This window comes from Hyaena hyaena, unplaced genomic scaffold (assembly GCF_003009895.1).
Source record: "Hyaena hyaena isolate Hyena2069 unplaced genomic scaffold, ASM300989v1 scaffold_65, whole genome shotgun sequence".
Taxonomy (NCBI): domain Eukaryota; kingdom Metazoa; phylum Chordata; class Mammalia; order Carnivora; family Hyaenidae; genus Hyaena; species Hyaena hyaena.
The window spans coordinates 1,295,441-1,311,815 of record NW_024080697.1 but is presented as its reverse complement, the minus strand read 5'-3'; the positions used below and the strand labels follow the sequence as shown (position 1 = coordinate 1,311,815).

Below are 16,375 nucleotides of genomic sequence, written 5' to 3'. Positions count from 1 at the left end.
GCAAACTGAGATACCGTTTTTGTTTTACCTATCAGATTGTCAAAAGTTTAAAAGTTTGATAACAGTACCTTTGGTGCAAGGGTGGAAAAACAGGCATTTTCTTACAGTGGGTGTATGAACAGGTGTAACCTTTTCAGAAAACAACCTCACAGTATTTGTCAAAATGATAAATCACACTCTAGAAGACTGCAGCTTTAGTGCTAAAAATCTACCCTAGGGATATACTTTCAAAAAAAATGTCAAGACATATGCACCATGACTTTCACCACAGAGTTAACATTAAGAAAATGGAAACAGCCTAAGTATCTACCAATAAAGGGCTGGATAAATAACTCAACAACCAAACGATGGCATATTAAGCAGCTATTTAAAAAGAATGGTAGGTCTGTACACAATTATATATAAAAATCAAGACAAATTAGCTAGAAAAGGCTTATCTGGCATACAAAATATGACCTTTTTGGCTTCATTATTTTGTTTTAAAAGGACATATACAAATGTCTATGTGGAAAGCCTATACAATATCCTGGTTTTATTTTTCTGCTCCTTTTCACAGCAAAATTTCATCAAGAAGTTGTCTACATTTGCTGTTCTATATTTCATTACCTATTCCTTCTTCAGTCAGCTCCAAACTGGCTTGTGCCCTTCAGCTCTCTAAGAAAGCTTGACTGATTGTTGATCAACCATCAGTAATCTCCATGTTGCAAAATCCAATAGCCATTTCTCTGCTCCCAATTTTACTTGTCTTTTCTGTATCATGTAACAATTGACAACTCTTTACTTCTTGAAACATTTACTTCTACCTGAACTTCTAAATTTTGGAGTCCTGAGTTCTATTATCATTTCTAACTGAAATGATCTCTCATGGAACTTCTCATGTTTTTCTCTCAAGCTGGACTTCCCCAGTTTTCTCTGACTCAGTAAGTGGCACCACACACAGAGTGCTCATGGCCAGAACCCTGAAGATTCACCTTTGATTCCATCTACTCCTGGACTCTCTAGGTCTAATCCATTAAGAAATTTCACAAATTGTCTTTAACACTTTACTCTGCACTTGGCTATTCTGCCCCAGGACAAAGCAAGTGGCTACTTCAAGCTCCTTTAAGGCTGACAACATGCTAGCCATGTGAGATTCTGTTCTCCATTTTTTAAGGTATCTATATATTTTAATCTGGTAATTTGTAAGGTCTGACTCATTTTTTTAAAATTTGTAATATAACATAAACTAAATCACTCTAAAAATAGCATTCATATTCTTATCTGCCTATAACTTTTCAAAACAAGATGCCTAAAGGGGCCCTTTCCCTATGGGCAATTATTGACAAAGTCTCTTACCCTCTTCTTCCCAGGCTCAGAAGCACGAGTGTCATAATCATCAGGGAGCTGAAGATAATCCTCCATTCGGCTGGCAATTGCCTCCCAGTCACGTTTCCTTTTAGTACCAGTTCTCAAGCCATCCAACTTGTCTGAGGGACAAACACAGAGCCGCAGCATTAAGGGAGAGTGTGAATTTGCACACAACACACAACAAAAGGAAAAGAAGTCTGGAGCACTGTCAGAGGGCACATCCACATTTCTGAGGGCAGCATCACTTGCAGATCCAACTATCTTCTTGGCAGGAATAATACCAAGTTCTGTGCAATTTCCATAATTTATCTGATGTTCATACTGGCAGGCATTACATTATGATGGTTTAAGTAACAAATATGGGCAGAGCAAGAAAAGTCACTGGTCTCCTGGCCTCCCCACCCCCACTCCCCCCAAATTACACTTCAGCTCTTATGTCCTGAAGGAAAACGCAAAGATGGGTTTTTCTAAAAACTCTTTCATCCACTTTTTTCCCCCTTTGACACAATATTAACACCACCCGTTTGATCTGCAATCATGTGTGATACTGTGTCATATGAAAAGCAGGTTTTATACCGAAAACTTAAGGAGCCAAGCTAATGTTTAAAGAAGGTTTTAGATGAACAGTTCCTTAAGATTTTGACCGTTGTACGAGGATTTGCCATAAGTTAATGTTTCTGAGTAAGCTGACTGTACAGATCACCATTTTCTTTGGTTATATTATGAAGTACTGTTGACCATTTGGCTAAGAACTAGTCAGCCAAAAGTGACCAGATCTAAATTTTCTTTCTGAATCCTCAATCTGAGAGGGCTAGGCTCCCCAAAGGCCCCAAACTGTAACCACTTAAATGAAGAGATTGTGGATTCAGAAACTAGGAGACAGAAGTTTAGGTGTCTGCAAGAAGAACACGCGATGAAAATGTGTCATCTTTTTTAGTGGTTATTTAATCCTGATTTTGAATTCTATATGTGGAATATTAGGAGTTATAAATATTTTTAACTACATTGAAGCACTGAATTTTTGAATCATCTGCGGTTACATACACACACTATTATTAAGCAAGTCAATAAAAAAACCCCTAAAAATGTCAGAAATACACAATAATCACATCTCATTAAACTCCACAAAGGTGTAGAGTTTATATAATAGAAGTCTTTTAGGCACCAAGTTGGAGAAAACTTGATATGAAAAGAAAAGCACAATGGAAGCCGTGGCGGGAGGGAGGGGGAGTTTATGCTTCAAATGTAAAAGATTCACACACAACTGACTGTACCATACCATAGAGGCTTCAAAAACCACTAAGATTTCACATACTTGTCAAAGCTTTTATTTCCTAAAACCCTCCCCCGTAAAAGCAGTATGATTGAAAAATCCGCAAGGCAAACTACAACACTTTACAAAACTCAATAAAATTTTATCATATCACTTTGGAAAAATTTTAACATGGATGAGTTCAACAGAAACAGTTTCCTAATCTCCTCTGTAAATCACATCCTGTACCAAATGGCTCTATTTTCATGTATATGACAGGCCATAATATATAAATGCTTAAACAAGTGATCCCTTGATTGCACAGGGACATAGATTATGGTATTAGACCCAATGAAGCCCCACAAACAATAAAACTGTTCTAGGTCAACAGTATACAGTATTACCAAAAGAGTAGGAAACTCTAACATACTTAGTATATTATATAAACCTAAGAGGATTTCCAAACTTAAGATCAACTTTGACATTAACATACTTCAAAGGAATAATTTCATATCTGAATCCCCAGAACAGAGCATGGCCAGGCAGCGATGCAGAAGGGCAATGTGAAAACTGCAAGAACTTTTCCTCATACACTGGGTATGTGACAGGAGTTACAGACCAGGAGTCCCATATTTGTAACAAGGAAGATCAGAAGAACATGAACTTCTAGTCTGAACACCCTTGTGTGTAATGTTTAATTTGAAATTTCATTGTGCACAGCATGTTTAAAGCTTCCTTCTTGGGGCTGAAGAAAGGTTCATACCTCTTCCACATGGCATCCTGGAAACCCAAACACACAGATGTATGGCATAAGGTAAGGGAAGAGGAATTTGGGGTGTTAATTGCAACAGACGGCTGGTATCCCATACACTCATACTAAGGATTTTCAGAGGTTTTAATTTCAAAAGATGAAGTTTTACGATGAAGATGAAGGTTTAAATATCCAACATGGCAGGTCGCAGAATTTTCCCACATCTTCAGAACAGTATATATTATTATAGCACAACAGAAGATTTTTGTAGACATACACCTATGCATTTTCTAAACATAAATAGTGTTTCTGAAAATCTGTTCATGATAAACAGACAAGGGTCATGTGCCTGTATGAATAATAACTGCATTCCAACTGTGAAGAGATGATATTGCCTGACATGTAGAAGGCCAATACACAATAACTCATAAGCAGAGACAAATGGACAGATGAGAAAAGTAAAAGTATTTGGTATGGAGAAACCTAAATTAGGATACGTCTCAAAACTTCTTTCAGTTTCTCACAATTTGAGAAACCAAAATTGCGTCATCGGAATTTAAGTAGCTTCAGTGCTGAACCCCAGCATCCGATGTGGCATGTTAACATCCACCCTTGCATTAGGGTGCCTGTGTACCAGCTGAGAAGGAGCCAGTCAGGTGCAATTGAAGTGGGCCACAGGCAGTCTTTAACAACTCCACGACACCGATGCCAGATGTATTTCAGGCCAGTTCTGAATCTTTCTAAAATTACACCACTTCAAATTTAACAATCAGACATTGGCTGAACTGCATACTGTACTTAATTAACATAGATCAAGAATCTGCAATGAGATTTAACCAGCTGCATGAAAGGTAAACGAGTACTTTCTCACTGGCAGACTCATTTGGAAATCAAAACTCCTCAGTTACAAACCTAGCACTTCTGGCTCAGTGTGTTACACTGATGAAGCTTAGTATGTTTCCATCCAGCATAATCATGTTATCAAAAGTAATTCAAGAAAGTTGGTAAAGTACTAGAAAAATAAATTGTACCCTGTAATCAAATCTATTGAATTTTTTATGATAGGGAAGGGCACTATAATAGGCTAATTCTTCGATGAAGAGCCTCATGTTTTGGAGAAGACTCTTCTCATTTGGCTCCATACACCAGTCTCAAAGAAGCAAGCATTTTCAAGGATGCTGACACTCAATTTGTCTTTCTCCACAGGTAGATTAGCTCTCAAAATAACACTGTGGTGCAAGATGCCAGTTATTATATAAAACATCACTGTCACTCTTAGTAAAATCAGCAGCAGCAGCAGCAAACATGTTAGGATTTATTTTCTAGATTCATTACTACACCTTCAATGCCTTTAACTGAATAAATAAATAAGTATCATTTAACAAATCGATTTCTGAAATCAATTGCCTAACACTCTTTAAGTTGGAGTGAATTTGTATAAAAAAAAATTTTCTGAGAAGCAAATGGTAGACAGGCCAGAATTTTTTTCCAGAAATCAGTACCAAGTTCAATATCCTTTTTTCTTGAGTAGTCATCATAGCTAAATTCCATTTTCCTTTCTCTTCAGAAATTAGAAAGAAAAACAGAAAATGGACTGGCTCAAGATTAAAAAGGCATTATCCTAGATCATGTATTCGTAATGCCTCTGAACATTATATGCTTGGCTAAAATATTTATCACTTTTAGAATCCTCTTGTCTTTATTATGATCTCTTTTTGCCCCAAAAGATAATTGCTATTTAGAGAACCAAAAGAAGGAAATGATCTTACAATCTTACAAGTTATTCTCAAAGTACAGAACGTCAAAGAGACTTACTCTAATATCAAAATAAGCAGACCTAACCATTATTCTTTAAAAAGTAATTTGTGATTGTTATTTTCCTACATATTTAATTGCACTTAAACATTTATAAATGCTTTGAAAGTTTAGAGGAAGAGATCATTGACTAAGATTTCCCAAGGAGGGAAGACTAGCATAAGAACATGTCAGCAACCACATATAACTTTCACATATCATACACTAGAAAAAAATTCTAGACTGTGTAAAAAGAACCTCTCCCAATAATATAGTAACAATGAAGTTTATGGAACTACGTTTTACATAGGACCTAGAGAACCTCAATTGCTATCATGATCAGGTGAGCAAAATAAAAGGCAAAACTTATGCAACTGTGTCTGAATTGCACTCCTCTTATGTCAGAAACACAGTGTGTCCCAAACAGTGAAGCAGCTAAATAACTCAGATTTCTTCTAGGAACTTAAGATATTTAGAAAGTTACTTCAGTTTTGGAGTAACAGCATGATACCAGAAAGAGAAATGAAGAGACTGACAGTCATACTACATACATTAGTAAGGTCAATCTTCTAGAAAGTCCTCATCTCATTTTCTTACATTATTTATTAATATATCTTGATCAGTGTGTTAAGTGATTCTCTTTAAGTGAGGTAAAAAAAGAAAAAGAAAAAAAAAAAACGTTTTGCCATTATGACCATGAAATATTGGAGGAAATCCATTGGATATGTATGATGTTCTGTTTGACGGGATAGTTCACATTAAACAACTCCAAGTTTTGATGCAGACAATCATTTTAACAGTTTACATTGTAATCTGGCACTAAAAACAACTTGAAGGAAACTTCAATCTTACAAAGCACGTTCCACAAAAACCTAAATTACATATCTACCTCCCCATAACCCAGAAACTCTAATTTATTATACAAGGAAAATAACTGCCTTTAGGTTAATGTTTAAACTTCAGTATTTATTATTCCTACTACTATTATTACCCAAGGTATTCATAATCAGGTTCAACTTTAGACTGCAGTCAAATGTTCTTTTAAAAAAGCAGAAATCTTATCAGCACCAACATTTCTGATTAATATAACAGAACAGATTTTAGAAGTGACAGCATTTTGTTGCTAAATTCATCATACTTCCGCTTACTCTAAAACCCTGAAGTGGTGTTGAAGGCAGTTCCTCTAAAATACTCTTCTTTCACTCTGTCACAAGATATAACTAGTTAAACAAGATGTGGCTAGTACAATAGACTGAGGATGTAAGGTAGGCCAAGAATCTTGGCTTCAAGCAGAAATTTGGGAGAAATTTTTTCTTCTTACAGCAGAAAGATCTATGACCATTACCATCAGGTATCACATATAAAAACAGGAAAAAGGAAATACCCACCTAGCTTGGCCTCAGATGTGTCCATCTCCCATTTGCTTTTCGGAATGTAACCCTAAATCGCACACAGAGAGAAGCTCGAAGGGTTAGAAAGAGACACATACATGCATATCACTGTTGAACTGGAAAAGCATTAAAACTGGGAACGGATTCAGTTTCCACTCACTAGTTATATATGTGTGTATATATATATATATATATATATATCCTTAGGGAAAACACAGTCTCATTATCTCTGAAGAAACTGAATTACCAAATTCACCAAACTTCCCTGCCCAGATTTCAGAGTAGTCACTTCAGAATAGTATCATGAAGGCGCTTTGAGGCAGCTACAGTTCAGGACACACGGCTGTAGTCTCAACAACAGCTGAATAGTAAATATGGTGAGGATGTACGGTCGTTTCTGTGCTAGTATTAATATCATTCAGAGTAGCAGAAGACTTATAACAACTAGCTAGCTTATTTTCTAAATACAACTACAATTCTCAAGTGACAGTAGCCATGAGGTACAAAGAGTGTTCTTCAAGACAGCTACTTTATATTTCGGTGTAACTTTAAAGTACTCAAAAGAAAGAAGAAAACAATGGTATCACTGAACACAACTATGACGTTCCAACTTCATTTAAAAATGACTCAACCCATTTACCAGTTAGATCTTACAAAGGCTGGTGTCACTGAATCAGTGTGAGAGCATTTCTTCTGTATCAGTTGGAACCCAGATAATTATTTTCAATGTCTTTTAAAATGATATTTTCCTATTGTACGAAAAACCAGAAATCTCCACAAGCAATTTACATCTTATTTAATAAAATAACTGGGTGCTTTATTTCAAACAAAGTCCCATAAGATTTTCAAATTTTCCAATGTCCCTATTTAATTATGTAGTAATCCTTTTTATTTATTCACTAGCACGTGTATGGTGATGATTCCTCTTTTCCTTCATTTGGACCCTGTTCTTGATTAGACCCTAACATACAGAACTTCAGTATTAGGACTTACTAAATAGAACAGATTCATCAAAGGTGTCAGAATCTTCTTTTGACAATTAATAGATCTTTCTACCATTGGGAATATTCAAGGTCATGGAACAGACTGACACAAAGGTAAGGTGGAAAGTGTATCGAACGTTTCATGACAATAACTGCTGTGTAAGAGCACTGGAACATCAGAATCCTTCTAGGAAACCTACAGGTTTTGTACATCTCTAGTGTTTATGCCAAACTAAAAATTCACTTTCAACTTATTAGGTAGTACTTCAGGTTATATGTCATACCCTCTTTCCCAAATACATTTCTAGAACAAACCAAGACAAAGCTATGCTGAAGTGACGGTGCTAAAAGTACTGATGAAATCTGTACAAGTGATAGCTCAAAAATCATCTGAAAACTCTAAGCATCGCTAGAATAATAGATTTATAAACTCTGAATCATATCTACTAGGTTTGCTAAAGCACTAAGGAAGGAAAAATATGATACCAATGATCCCCAAAAAGGATTCTCTTAACCAAGAAAAGTTTAGATTTTACCCAGTTGCATTGATCAGCACAGAGTAGAGAATGCCAAGTTTATTGAGAATTCCTTGAAAATGGTCTGAATGACGTGAGACTTGCTCTTAACCCTTTGGTTAAAATCTCCAAGAATCTTTTACTGCTGGAATAGAACCCAATAGTAGAAGATCTGGATTCTGCATTTTTGAATGGGTTAAGAGAAGTTTTATAACATAAAGATAAACAAAATGAGTATATTAATTTCCTTCTGCTGGAACCACCCTGTTCTTCCTTAAAACTGTATCATCTTCTCACTGCTTGAAATGTTAGGCCGTTTGGAAATAAAAGGGACAGTCCAGCAGGGTAGAGTTTCAAGGGTTCTTTGCCATGTTTCTGGTGTAAAAATAGAGTATTACAGCATGTTTTGCTTTTCAAAATAATTAGTACATTCAATGAAAAGTTCCAAGCTTTGACCTATACCTACACCAATCAGATGTTATGAACCACATCCTGAACTGAAATCTCCACAAAAGGAAGACGGAGCTTCAGAAAACTAACATTATAGAATTCTCACATGATCACTTTCTAGTACACACGCTGCAAGGAGCTAACAGGTCATTAGCCATATTCCAGAACAGCGTGGACCTTTAAATGAACTTCCTGACTAAATTTTAGATCATATATGTCAAAAACAACCTAATTAAGAAAAATACTCTGTTTAAAGAAAAAAAAAACATACTGAGACTCAAATGCCATTATCTTTAAAGCTTATTTTTTAATCCGCATATGAAATCTTGGAATGTAGAGGTTGACACCATATCTATGTACACACAGTTTCTTCTCAGAGTCCTCTATATCACACATGGGTTTCATGGGACCACTTCTTAGAGATTCTGTTTTCTCTAGGGGAATCAGGGTTCTCGCTTTGTACATTTTCAGAAGAATATGAGAAGCAGCTTTAGCAAGGGCTGAAGTATTAAATAAATCAAATAATGTTTTGAATTTAAAAAGCAACACTATTTCAAGGCATTGCTAATCTCTGTGTCTCATTAGCAAACACCGAAAAGTAACATAACTCTACAGGTCGCGTATTTTTCAATGACAGGGTAAGGCAAACATCTCTACAGAGGTGTGATCATAAGCATTTACAGTAGGTACACGGGAACTTTGAACTCACACTACGAAGCCTCTAAATGCATTGCCTACACAGTCAAATCATTGTCCCCATCACTTAATAGGATAAAATGCAGAAGAACAAATCCAGCAGTCAGTGGCAACCCTCTGCCTCCTCATTCTAGAAGATCTTCTGCCTCAGTTGACAGAAACTCAGTTTTGAAATCTTGTAGCAAAGACGAGACAATTATGCATATGGTGGGTTGGCTGTACCACATATCTGCTGGAATGTGAGAATGCCCTTTCATATGTAATTGATATTCTTGAAAAGTATACTCCCCTACAGCCACCCACACATAGACAAGTGACTGGAAGGGTAAGTTTCTTAGCATTCTTAAAATTTTCATATAGCAGCACAGTAGAGGGTTCTTTTGGTCAGGGGAAAAATAGAAAGTATCCAAAAATCTCCTTAAAGATGATTATGAAACTCTGACCATTAAGGTGCATATCAACAGCATGAATCTGATCACAGATCTGATATTAAACCCTTAAGGACTTTAATAGAGACACTTTGTTCAAAGTGGTTGGTCTGTCTCCTACCAGTTCGCTTTCCTCTTCCTCTGCATCTTTCTTTTCTTCCTTCTGTTCTTCAATATTTGCATCAAAATCTTCCATCTCTACCTACACCATCCCAATAAAAAATAACAAGTTAACATTTAGGAAAATGTCGAGTTCCCCACTGAGATCTGAAACAAGCACAGTTGCACGGAGTAAGACAGCACAGACTCACTGTTACATCCGAAGGAAGTTTAAATCCTAAACTATGAAATAGAACTATAAAAGACAGAATGATATTCCTGCCTTTCATTTTCTTGGGCAATCCATTGTTATAATTCCCTATGAACTTGAGAATAATAATCTACTCTAAATTGATGATTACCTCTTTTCAATGCCTATGGGTTACTAGGATTCCTTTTTAAACTTTTATCAGGTATGTTTCCAATCAAGTAAAACCAGTGTATGATTCAAATTTCAAAATCTAAAAGAGGACATAGTGAAAAGTATGATGACATTAGCTTGGCCCAGAATGGAAGCAATGCTAACAGAGAGGAGATGGATTAGAAAAGTGTTTATAAGGTAAACTTGACAGAACTTGGAGCCTGGCTACATGGTGGAGGGATAAGGTTGAAAGTTGGTATAACAGAATAAAGAGCAAAAGGTAACATAGGTACTAAGAGTCAAGGTTTCAGCAACCAAGTGATTGGTGGGTCTAATTACTAAGTGAATACCAGAAGAGGAACAGGTTTGTATAATTTACTTACTGGATAGGCTGCATTTGAGATGCACTAAAGTAATATATGTTTTTTGGTAGAGAATTTGGAAAATAATGGCACAATTATAAAAATCACCCAAAACCCTTCTACTAAGATTTAATTATTGTTAAGATACTGCTAAAACTCATTCCAGTCTTGACAATTTAATATCAAGGGCACATGTGTGGCAATCCGAGCTACCAGAAAGATTATCTGTATCAAATGTGCAGAATGCTAAGAGCCTCAGACAGAGCACTAAGGAACACCAACATTTAAGGGCTGAGTAGCAAGAAAAGCCAGCAAAGGAGACTGAAAGGGATGGACAGAGAGGCAGAAGGAAAACTGGGAGAAGGTGGACTCACAGTAGCCAAAAGAAAAATGTTGTAAAGAAGGTGGACATGGATCAACTAAGTCATATATGGCTGTAAAATTAAGAAACAGAAGTGAGAATTATCTATTGTCATGGAAATGTTTGGTGAGAAAGTCTCTGGAGAATGAATAGCTGGGGCAGAGACCAGAGGAAATGGGTTGAGGAATGACTTTGGGAGACAAAACACATAAAAATACAATACATTAAATATAGAAAACTCTCACCCACAGGTTGTCAAACCAAAGAGAAGTACACAACTGATTAAAAAGAAAAACTCTCTTTTCTTCCATGATAAAGATTTACTTCTAGTGAGTTAATAACTGACTTAGGCAAAAATTATCAATGAGTGAAAAATCTGTTGAGGAACAGGATATTAACAAAGTATCTCCCTACAGATTATTACAAAGAGACAAAGGCAGAAAAATTTGATGGGTACCACCTCAACCAAGTGATCAACATTTCCATCACCAGGAATGAAATAAAATGACATCATATGGCTTTTAATATGATGCACTGAGGATCCCGCATCATTTTATGTAGCATTCCTGGTAATGTTGAACTTAAAACTAATCATGTTGAAACACCCAGACAAAACCCAATTGAGGAGCATTCTACAAAACAACTGGCCTATACATAGCTACAAAAATTCTTTGTTTTTTCCTGACAATGACATGGCTGAGAAAGTATTTTTTATGTTAAAGGACCAGGTCCTAGATCTTTAAAAATTACTCTAAAGCACATTATGGGAACATCTGGTGAAATGTGAACACGGGACTATATTTGAGATAATTCAGGAATTTGTATTACTTAATATAGTACTTTATCAGTATTAAATTTCCTGAATTTGATAATTGAGACTTCCAGTTCTGTTAAGAGAATGCCCTTGTTCTCGGAAGATACCTACTCAAATAATGTATTTAGGGGTGAGAGGTTAAAGGTTATGAGGTTTACAATTTAATTCTTAAATAGTTCTACAATAACAGTGGTACTAGTAGTAGTAAGAAGACATATCTATCTGTATAGAGAAAAATGTGGCAAAATATTAACAGTCAGTAAATCTCAATGAATGTTGTATAGGTGTTCTTATACTACTCATGTGACTTTTCTGTAGTTTAAAATTTTTTCAAAATCAATCAGGTGCAAAAGAGGTCCCTTTTGCACTGCTTTCGAGGCAAAGGACACTCACCTCTTCGATAGCAGCATCTTGTAGCAGTGAACGAATGTCCAGACGCATCATATGACGAGGTGCAGTTTCCCAGTGGTCAGCCATCTATTGAGAGATTCAGGAGGTCAAGTTATCCTGGGAAACTACTCAAAGAAAGACCAAGTGAGCATCTAAGACAAATTTAACTAATACTGTGAAGTCTAACAGGCTAGTTCCAGGAAGCGGTAGGCCACACCTCTTTCACTTAGATACAAAGGATAAGAAACATTTACTAAAGAAGGTAGAAAAGATTTTCTGAAAGAAAAGGGGATAAACAATTATTTCCAGACAACAGTGATCACACAAACAAAGGAAGTTTAGAATACAACACCTCCTATGCTTCCAAAAATCACCTTATTTATTTCTTTCAGCTTTCTTCCGTGAATATTTCTTTTGCCACAGGTCTGGTTATCTGCACTCATTTCAGCCAAATATACCTAAGAAAGAATGAATAGTGACTAAGCAAACAAATGTAGCATGTACATGATAACACAAAGTGCTCTAAAGTTCTTTTACCTCAAATCCCTTGGTTTTTGCTGCACTCCAAAACTGGTCAAAATGTCTAACTCTGTCGTTGATGGCATCCAGGATGATAAAGGGGAAAAAGCCATCATCCAGAGTCTTTTTGAAAGTTTTGAACATGCTGGTGCGGTAGGTCTCCTCCATCTCAGCTTCATATTCATATTCCATTACCTAAGACACCCCAGAAGATATATGGAGTTAGCAAAGACAACCTTCCTAAACCTCTTCCCTGGTTAGCACCAAGATAGAGATAACTTTGTGGTCTTTCCTTTCACCTACGTATTAAAATTTGTGTTCAAAAAAGAGAAGTCTTTCTTTGTCTTCAAAAAAGCCACATTACTGGGACACCTGCATGGCTCAGTCACTGGAGCATCTGACTTCAGCTCAGGTCATGATTTTGTGGTTCATGAGTTCGAGCCCCATGTCGGGCTCTGTGCTGACAGCTCGGAGCCTGGAGCCTGCTTCGGATTCTGTGTCTCCCTCTCTCTCTCTGACCCCCCCCCCGCCATCCCCTTCTCCCACCACAAAGAAATAAACATTAAAAAACAAAGCCACATTACTCTCTGAACATGTTTTCCTTTCAATACTGTTAAAGAATAGATATGTAATCTGAGAGGAATATGCCATACCTTCTTCTTCACTTTCTTTCCAGAATCTGGGTCTTTTTCTTCTTTTTCCACTTCAGTGATGAAGTAATCATCCAAGCTTAGGACTCTGGGTGCAGGTCCTCCAAATTCTACCTCTTTATCCTAAGAATCATACAGTCACGAGAGTTAAAGAGAATTTATAGAATATATTAATGAATGTTCACACCGAAGTTCTTTCTCATGGCTAAATAATATGCAATCTGGTGGTTTCAAATCAAGTGAAGGCAAAAATACTTGTCGAAGCAGATCAAAACTTTTATGGGATAGCATCTCCCATATGGGCCAACAAAAATGGATCAACTGGGAAATACCTGAATTGATATCATGCCGATGGCATGAAGGAAAGTGGCTAAAGGCAACCAATTCTTTGGCTTTCCCATACTCACTCGAATAAGCTTTGCAACATGTGTCTTTCCACTGCCAGGCAGTCCTCTCATTATAACAACAATCTGAAACACAATGAAAAACCAAAATAATCACTCAGATTTTTTTACAATGAGATCTTATAGTTAAGTGACCTATCATTCTCCAGGATACACCATGTGACAGTCCACGAAGCAAACCTTAACAAATCTGAAAGGAAAGAAATAATACAAAGTATGTCTCTGACCACATGGAATTGAATTAGAAATGAATAGTAAGAAAAAATTTGAGAAATTCAGAACTATGTAGAAATTAAACACCATACTCCTAAATAACCAACAGGTCAAAGAAGAAATTTAAAAATCAGAGAATTCTTTGAGATAAATAAAAATACCAAAACTTATGGGATGCAGCTAAAGCAGTGCATATAAGGAAGTTGATAGCTATAAATGCCTATATTAATAAGAAGAAAGATCTTAAATCAAGAACCTAACCTTCCACCTTCAGATACTAGAAAAATAATAAATTAAACTACAATAGGCAGAAAGAAGGAAATAATAGAGCAGAAGTCAATAAAATACAGAACTGAAAAACAAAAAAGAAGAATCAATGGAACCAAAAGCTAGTTCTTTGAAAAGATCATCATAATTAATAAACCTTTAGCTAGACAGCCTAAAAAAAAAAGAATCAGAAATGAAGGAGTGACATGATTACCAAGTTTATAGAAATAAAAAATGGCTATAAAGAATACTATGAACAGTTGTATACCAACAAATTAGATACCTTAGGTGAAATAGGCAAATCCCTAGAAAGACAACTGGAATTGCCCCCAGAAAAAACAGACAATCTGAATAGACCTGTGACAAGTGAAGAGACTGATTTAGTAATCAAAAAACTACCTACAAAGAAAAGCTCAGAGGCCCAGATGCCTACATCACTGAATTCCAACAAACATTTAAAGAACTCTTTATAAACTCTTCCAAAAAATAGAAGAGGAAGGAACTCCCTACTCATTTTGTGAGACCAGCATTTCAAATCAAGCAGATACCCTGATGCCAAAAGCAGACAAAACATCACTAGAAAACTATAGATATCTCTTATGAATATGGATGCAAAAATCCCTAACAAAATACTGGCAAAGAGAATCCAGCAACATATAAAAAGAATTATACACCATGACTAAATGGGATTTATCCCAGGGATGTAAATTAACATCCAAAAGCCAATTACTGTAATCAATATATCATTATCAATAGAATAAAAAAAAGCAAAAATTACATATAAAAGAATAAAATCACACACATTAAAAAGGAAAAAATCACAAAAATCTCAACTAATGCAGGGAAAGCACTCAACAAAATTCAACATTATTTCATGGTGAAAAAAACATTCAACAAACTAGGAAGGGAAGGGAATCTCTTCAATCTGATAAAGGGGTCTACTGAAAACCCATAGCTAACATCATACTTAATGGTGAAATACTGAAAGTTTTCTAAGATCCAGAATAAACAAAGATGTCCACTCTCACCACATTCATTCAACACTGTACTGGAGGTTCTAGCCCGACAATGAGGCAATTTAAAAAAAAAGCATTCAGATTATAAAAGGAGTTAAACCTTCTCTATCTGCAGATGACCTAACCTTGTATATAAAAAAATCCTAGGGAATCCACTAAGAATTAATTAGAATAAAAGAGTTTAGCAACATTGCATGATATAAGATCAATATACAAAAGTCAGGGGTGCCTGGGTGGCTGTATCGGTTAAGTGTCTGACTTTGGATCAGGTCATGATCTCACAATTCGTGAGTTCGAGCCCCCCATCGGGCTCTGTGTTTACAGCTCAGAGCCTGGAGTCTGCTTCAGATTCTGTTTCTCCCTCTCTCTCTGCCCCTGCCTCACTCACACTCTCTCTGCCTCTCTCAGGAATAAATAAACATAAAAAAAATTTTTTTTACAGTACAAAAGTCAGTTTTAGCTCTATAGAATTGAATAACTCAAAAATGGAATTAAGCTAACTATATCAGTAACAATAAAATGTGAATGGATTAAACAATGCAATTAAAGGCAGAAATTGTCAGACTGCCTTAAGAAACATAATTCAATTATATGTTGTGGTTTCTAAAGGAGACATACTTTATTTTGTATTTTCAAATTTTTATTTAAGTTCTAGTTAGTTAACATATAGTGTAAGACTGGTTTTTGGAGTAGAATTCAGTGATTCATCATAACCAGTGCTGTTCATAACCAGTCCCCTCCTTAATACCCATCACCCATTTAGCCCATCCCCCCCCACCTCCCTAAAGGAGACACACTTTAGATTCAAAGACAAATAGACTGAAAGTGAAAGGATGCAAAAAGAGAAATCATACAAACAAGTAACCACAGGAAAGCTGGAGTAGTTATACTAATAGCTAGATGAAATAGACTTTACAACAGTGATTTACGTAGTCACGTGTAGTCAAAATATCTGATGGAAATCACTAGTACCAGTTTACTGAGACAGAATCTAATTATTCTTATATAAATTTAAGAACGTATACATCTGACACCTGTCAGAATGGTTAAAATCAACAACACAAGAATCAACAGGTGTTGGCAAGAATGTGGAGCAAAAGGAACATTTGTACACTGTTGGTGCAAATGCAAACTGGTGTAGCCACTGTGGAAAATCGTATGGAGGTTCCTCAGAAAGTTAAAAACAGAACTACCCTACGATCTAGCAATTACACTACTGGTATTTACCCAAAAATTACAAAAATATGAATTCAAAGAGATACATGGACTCCTATGTTTATAGCAGTATTATTTACAATAGCCAAGATATGGA

General features: G+C 36.0%; 1 protein-coding gene across 3 annotated transcripts in view; it reads right to left on the bottom strand.

The window, feature by feature from the left end:
- Nucleotides 1-16,375, bottom strand: part of YLPM1 (YLP motif containing 1) — a 73,135-nt gene that overhangs the window by 11,769 nt on the left and 44,991 nt on the right. For 2 of the 3 annotated variants that reach the window (XM_039232224.1, XM_039232225.1), the window contains exons 12-19: nt 13,571-13,633; nt 13,167-13,286; nt 12,532-12,708; nt 12,369-12,452; nt 11,998-12,081; nt 9,729-9,809; nt 6,533-6,584; nt 1,336-1,466 (exon numbers count right to left, since the gene is read on the bottom strand). In XM_039232224.1, the coding sequence (XP_039088155.1) occupies nt 1,336-1,466; nt 6,533-6,584; nt 9,729-9,809; nt 11,998-12,081; nt 12,369-12,452; nt 12,532-12,708; nt 13,167-13,286; nt 13,571-13,633 (792 nt within the window). Of the gene's footprint in view, nt 1-1,335; nt 1,467-6,532; nt 6,585-9,728; nt 9,810-11,997; nt 12,082-12,368; nt 12,453-12,531; nt 12,709-13,166; nt 13,287-13,570; nt 13,634-16,375 lie in introns of those variants that run through there. The other variant, XM_039232226.1, reaches the window with a different exon arrangement.